This window comes from Maylandia zebra, linkage group LG4, assembly GCF_041146795.1.
Source record: "Maylandia zebra isolate NMK-2024a linkage group LG4, Mzebra_GT3a, whole genome shotgun sequence".
NCBI classification, from domain to species: Eukaryota; Metazoa; Chordata; class Actinopteri; order Cichliformes; family Cichlidae; genus Maylandia; species Maylandia zebra.
In genome coordinates, this window is record NC_135170.1 from 9682533 (window position 1) to 9689441 (window position 6909).

The 6909-nt window shown below is 42.8% G+C and overlaps 1 protein-coding gene across 2 annotated transcripts in view; it reads right to left on the reverse strand.

Annotated features, from left to right (window-relative positions):
• tlcd4b (TLC domain containing 4b) overlaps positions 1-6321 on the reverse strand; it is a 20824-nt gene extending 14503 nt beyond the window's left edge. The window contains exons 1-3 of one of the 2 annotated variants that reach the window (XM_004562893.4): positions 5833-6321; positions 4863-5012; positions 1446-1598 (exon numbers count right to left, since the gene is read on the reverse strand). In XM_004562893.4, coding sequence (XP_004562950.1) covers positions 1446-1591 — 146 coding nt within the window. In that variant the 5' untranslated portion in view covers positions 1592-1598; positions 4863-5012; positions 5833-6321. The remainder of the gene's footprint in view (positions 1-1445; positions 1599-4862; positions 5013-5832) is intronic. The other variant, XM_004562892.4, reaches the window with a different exon arrangement.
• Between the last annotated feature and the right edge of the window lie 588 nt (positions 6322-6909).

Sequence of the window (6909 nt, forward strand, 5' to 3'; positions counted from 1 at the left end):
ACAGAACCGCACAGAGGTTAGCTCGGTCAAGGCTTTATAACATTTTGCAGCTACAGATTTTTATTTTTTTTTTGAGGAAGTGCATCTTACTTGTACAATTTTATGACAAAAAAATAAAAATAATATCATTACTTTATATTTTGCTATGAATAAGGGGAGTGTGTGTTACAATTTATTGAAATATGCACAAACATGCATGGAAATACAATATACAAGCTAAAAAAAATGGTAGAAAAAGACTAACAAGCTTAAAAGTCAATATTTGGTTTGACCACCTTTATTTTTCAGCACAGCCTGAAGTCCTTGGAAAGCAGTCATGTAATTTCTTTAAATAGTCTTCAGGAATGGTTCTCCAGGCTTCTTAAAAGACATTCAAAGCTCTTCTTTGGATGTTGGCTGCCTTTTCTTCAGTTTTCTTTCAAGATGATCCCACCATGCTTCAATAATGTTAAAAACCGGGTTCTGGGGGGCCAATCCATGCCTGACTGATGTGTGTTTTTTCGGGCCCGATATGCATTTTCTGTATTGGCACTGTGTTTGGGATCATTTTCATGTTGAAAAATGAAGCTGTTCCCAATCAGAAGCTTTTCAGATGATACTGCATGGTGGATCAAAATCTGATACTGTGTTTCTTCAGTTATAAATCAGTTTTCACTGGCTGATTGCAGCCACAACCATGACAGCGCCTCCACCGTGTTTTACAGATAGCTGTGGACTCTTAAGCCCCTTTTCCATTAGTACCTACTCGGGTCGATTCGCCATGGAACAACATGACCTTTTTTGATGCTTGAATGATTCACAGGTCAGTGTTAAGCAGCTCAAAAAACCCCCAAAAACCATTCCTCTGAAAATGGTGAAAAAGCAACAAATGTCCTAAAAAACATTTGTGAGACCTTCAGAAAGCCTGGAGAGGTATTTCTCAAGACTACTTTTAAAAATTAGGAGATCTGGCTTCTTCAAAATATTAAGAAATGGGAGAGGAGGGACTGTTGTACAGTATATTTCAACATTTATTATCCTAATCGATCATTCTTAATGTTTTATCACCTCCTAAAAGGGGGGAAAAAAATGAAAGAAATCCCCGGCTATACCCCATTTTCCACCAACCAAGTACTGATGCTCAGTCCAGAATCAATTCCATGCTTTTCTACCAAAAAAAATAAATAAATAATTAACTCACATTCACTGAAAATTACAGTCCCAAATGATGAAATTACTGTCTTCACTGCAAAAAATTCACCAATGATCGTCCACCATAATTTTCTTCCCACAGGCATTACATCCAATTCTGCTGGTAATGCAACATAATCGGTTCCCTTTCCTCTTAAAATGTGCCGGCATTACTACCAGCAATGGCACTATAGCACAGCGCTGCTGTAAAAAAACAAGGTAGCTCAGGTGGAAAGAAAAGGCCTGTTGACGAGCAGCGTTTTCCTGTGACGTACCTGGAGTTCCATTCAGTGAGCTTGGTGGGAGGCAGCCGTCCATAACCTGGGGTAATGGCGGAGGAGAGCGGCGGGCTGGCCACTGAGAAGAGAAGCTGGAAACCCACAAAGCTACCAGCTACCACGGTCAACTCTCTCGTCTCCATCACTCACCTAAACACAATGGGGAGCAGAGGAGGGGGGGGGGGGGGGGGGGGGGGGGGGATGCACAGAGAGTGATACACATGGACAGGTTCAATCGATGTCTGTCAGTCATTCTGGGCAGTGCCAGAAGAGAAACTGAGGTGGCATTGAGAGCGGAGGGAAACTGTGGTTCAGCCGGCGCACAAAGAAGAGGAGGAAAGGGAAAGAGACAGAGGGAAGAAATATAAGCTGAAGACATGAGCCGTCTAATGCAAGTGACATGAGCGCTTTAGCCAAGAAGGGCACGGTGGGAAAAGGTGGGGTAAAAAGCTTTTATGGATAACAGAGTGGCAGAAACAGAAAAGAAGTTACTGGGTGTGAATACGTGATGCTAAGCATTTAGAACTGAAAAAAGGCTCTGTGTTATTATGCACATTTTGCAAGGGGATTACAGAGAGTTGTTTAGGACACACCAAAAAAAATCCCTGAGAAGAAAACAAAGCCTGAGCGAAAGAGGATTTTCAAGATGAAGCAACAAGTTCAGCTCATGGGATTGCATAAAGAATTTCAGGCGGTATTTTACTTAAAACAATGCTTGTTGTTACAGCTTTGTTTAGGCTTAAACCCCTTTTTTTTAAACTCAATCTTTGCCATTCTGCCTCGCTTCCATGTTGCTGACACTTTATCTTAAAATGATAAGGCAAATTTGAACTAAAAGGAAACCGTTCCAGGGAATGCTAAGCAAACTACCGATTGTAAACATACACTGTGAACAGTCTATATTTGAGTAGCTTATGAGATTTATTTACTTTGACTCACGTCATCGCACCAGAAACCAGTCTTTTCAAACCGCAGGTAATCAGCGAGGGAACGGTGCCACGCTCACTAAAACCACTGAATCAGAGACTTTTTTTTAATGAGTCCTTGAGTAGTTATAGATTTTCATCAGTTCATACAAGCTCAGACAGTAGTCCTATTGGTTGTTACGTTAAACAAGAACAAGAAGTTCAGACATTTTTCTGAGAACTTCCCTAAGTTGAAAAAACAGATAGCATTTAAAGAAGTTCCACTTCTCTAAGAGGACTTCGCACTACAAGTCTCGACACTTATCAGCTTGTGAGTGTTGCCGTTCCTGTTATTTGTTTCCTGCAAGCAAAAATTACTTGCATTTCTCAGCTTCCCCCCTTCAACAGATCACAACCACAATTACAGCCAAATTGTCCATGTTTAAAACAAACAATTTTAAAAAAGGAGGTCAAAAAAGACCCAAAGTTCACAGGGAACAGAGGGTACTGAAGTGCATTCACATAATGACCTGTTATCAGTTATCACCACATCCTGTGTCAGCACTGATCTGGACTCTGTCCTGATAAAACCCCGTTTCCCAAAAAACTGTGACGCTGAGTAAAAAGTAGAGAAGTTTAAATTCTTAGAGTTAACATTGTTTATATTTGGAATTATTTAATGTTATATTTGACTTTAAAATTGCAACAAACACGTAATATCTAATGTTAAAACTGATCAAATGTACTTAAAAAAATAAAAATATGAGATAGCGGTTCTTTCATGAACATTGGGATATTTGCCAGCAAAAAAAATGTAAAGAAGACTTGGTGAAAAATCTCACTGCTAATTAGTCTAACTAGTAAGATAGCTGAGCTTAAAAAGAGCATCCCAAATGGACTGAGTTTTTCAGAAGACTGGAAAAGCGTCACTACTCTGGGAAGGCCTTTGCGGTTAATCAGTTCAAGGATTTAAGGCCCTGCCCACATGTACACAAGTAAGTCTTTTGGTAAACATAGCCCTTTCTATGTATTTTTGCCATTTCTTTACACATAAACAGTGTTTTATGTGACTGATCTTTAAAACAAAAATCCTTCCAATGTAAGGATTTTAAGAAACTCGGTTTCTCCATATACACCTGGACAAGGCAAACAGATTTGGTCTTGTAAATCCAAAGGTGTATATCATGTGCATGTGGACACAGCCCAACCCCAACTGGAGGATTTGATCATTTACTGCGCAATATTACTAAAAGATTAACATAAGCCTGTGAAGTCAAGGGACAAGCCTGAAAAGCAGCACTAAATGGCTGTAATGCAGGACTGAATGGCTCACTATGTGGGCTCGGAAACAGTCTGAAAACCTGTGTCAGTGGACACAGCTCAGCACCACATCCACACACGTAAGTTAAAACTCGAACGAGATCCAGAAGCGTTGCTGCCTCCTCTGGGCCAAGCCTCATTGAGGATCGAGTGAAGCAAAGTGGAAACTCTTGAATTCATTAGGAAATTCTGTACACAGAATCCTCATGGCTACAGAGGAGAGGAACTGTGCAGCTTGTTATTAGCACAAAGTTTAAAACCCACTAAGTGTGGATTAGTGGAAATACTTATTTATTTGTAGCATCATACACTGCTATTAAGTCTCTGTCAGGGAAAGCCTTGCTTGTTTCAGCAAGGATACGCACACACTCCTACAGGTGCTTAACTGCCTGCAGTCAATTCATTCAGATTATTCTGCAACAATAAAATAAAAATAAGGAAGCCCATAGAGTGGCTAAAATCCTATATCAAACTACGAAGCGGAAACCTTTCACTTTTCAAACTACAGCAACTGGCCTCCTCAACAAGAGAAGCGGGGCTGCAACACAGTGGGAAACATGGCATGCATTTACTGTCTTTTTACCATTCTCAATTAGAAATATATAAATGGATGAACGAATGTTATGCAAGCCACGTGATTCCACTTTTGACTGGCAGACACAGCAGTTGCTGTACAGTTTGTGAAATCATGCTGTTTACAAAGCAACCTAAGCAGTTTGACCCATATTACTAAGTGTGTATCCAACATTTTTCATCTACATTAAAATGTCCAGTGCTGTGCATATACACCGCTGTGTGAAAGCCAAGGAAGAACAACCTGCTGAAAAAACCCAAAGCACCTCAAGCCAAAGTGCCACGAGCAACACTGCATCAATTCAGTGTCGACCATGATTACAGCGCTGGAGTAATCTTCTGCACAAACTCCCATCGGTAGGACAAACTTCACTCTGCAGTAAATAAACACATTTACCAAGAATCAAAGCCGCTGCAAGAAGTGCAACTCCACTCCAGCTTTCCAAAGCCCCATTCTCTCAAATCTGGCATGTTCAGCAGGGAAGCTGAGGCAGGCCATTCTTCTTTCTTTTTTTGGGGGGTGGGCTCTTATTGTCCCCAGAAGCAGCTACGCACATTCCCGGGCAACCCTGATCATATGCAGCATGTGCCTGAATAATTCATTGGCATTCTTCACCTGGCAGGCTGGTTCATAGCGCCCCATGGGAAGGAGCAGCTCACGGAGCCTCCTCACTGCGGCTGACAGGTCGGACGGGAGAAGTGCTCTGCCATCCTCGTCCGACCTTGGTCCGCTGGACTATCCTGCTGCTGTCAGCAAACCGTGACCCTGTGACATATCGACCAAATATAAATAATAGGGCTTCAACTCTTCCCCCACCCCCTTCCTTTTTGATTTGGAAATCTAAACCGGCCCCCCCAGTCTACCGCATTGCTACAGCAGAGGGATGGGTCTGGCTCGCTCCGAGTTGGAGGATCAGTCTTCGGCCAGCTTCATCACACCAAACCCCGCAAGCAAGCAAGCAAGCATGCAGGATCATGACACGAATACTGATACATGACTGGTGGCTACTGCCGTTTGAAGCTGGAAGAAATGCCCAGATTTAGCAAACCCTCTCTTCTTTGATTTGGACTATTGTGCAGCCCGCACCACCTCATCGGCGACTGGCGGGTTCGGCTTACAGTAAAAATGGATCTATGTAACAGCAATAACCCCCATAAATAAATCCACTATGTTTGGCGGGGGTTGTAGTTGCAAATGCATCGTAAAAGCACTGCAGACGGCTGAAGAGAATGGCAAAAAAAATGTGTCGAAAAATAGGAATCTCATTGACAATGGGGGAGAGAAACACAGCTTATTAAACAACACAAAGACAGGAGGTTTTGAGCGGATTGTAACAAGCCGCCAAAGCGCAGCGGACTGATTTCAGGAGAGCAAAGTTGCTCCAGAAGAAAGCTCAAACTGTGTGGACTGCTACGTGTCCTGTTGTTTCTGCCGCCACGGCAGGAGGAGAGAGGGACACGGGAGCTGTTGCAGTCCTAAGGTATGTGCGGGGGAGAACTGCCTAAACTGAGTAAAATAAAGACGGCAAGGCTTTTAGTCTGCGCTGTGTCTGATGTGGTGGAAGGAGATGGGTGAGCTCTCGTACCTGCTATCCGTCGCATGCGTCTGTGTAGGCGGATGAGCTCCCGGTTCGCCCCGTGTCTTCTCCACTTTCTTCCAACTTGACGTTAGCTAGCAAGTCTGCTAATCGGAGGCAGCCCGCAGGCTTTCCCCGTGCGAGCTCAGGGAAGAAGAAAAACAACCTCCGCTGCTACAGCACAACGTGGCAGAACAACCATTACAGCCCGGAGAAGAGAGGCTTTCCCCGATTCCCCGCTGTCATGAGTCTACTTGAAAAGTTTTTTGTTTTTTTTACTCGTTTTTATTTTGGCGTTGACAGCAAGGACCCAGTGGTGACGTCGGTACGTACCCGCCCACGCGTGCACACGCCCCCCACCGCCGCACACCCCTTCACCAGACAAGAGTCTACGCTACAGTCTGTGGGTTACACCCACCAGGAACAAAAGCCACTGTATATTATGATTGATGATGATCCGCTGCAGCACAGGTAGTGGAGACGTACAGTCTGCAAGTCATGCTGCTCTGCTGGCCGATGGACTAACGACTTGCAAGAAGATATCTCACACGCACAGAGTGGACTGAGATATGCTCAAGGGGCTCAACTGTTGAGCACCAAACCTATCCATCATAAGTGGATCATGAGGATTTAAGTTACCCCAGGTGTATTAAATAATATGAGCTCAAACACTCCTTATGTATGTGTCAAATGTAATGTTGAAAAAGCCCCCTTACTTTAAAGCCTATGGAAGGAAAACTATGTAAACGTGACTCGTAGTGCACTGAAATAAAAATGAAAACTACACTTTAGCTAAAAATTAAATGAACCTTTGTCAGATCTAACAATACAATAAATGTAATATTTAAAAAATATATACAGGACATCTCTCCTTTTTTCAACAATTTAGTCTGGTGCATGTGTTTACTGAGATAGGAACGTCAACATGACTGTAGGAAGTGTGTCACAGTGTTTGTGTTGTCATACAGAGGTGTGGACTCGAGTCACATGACTTGGACTCGAGTCAGACTCGAGTCATTAATTTTATGACTTTAGACTTGACTTGAAAAAATGTTGTAAGACTTGTGACTTGACTTGGACTTTTAC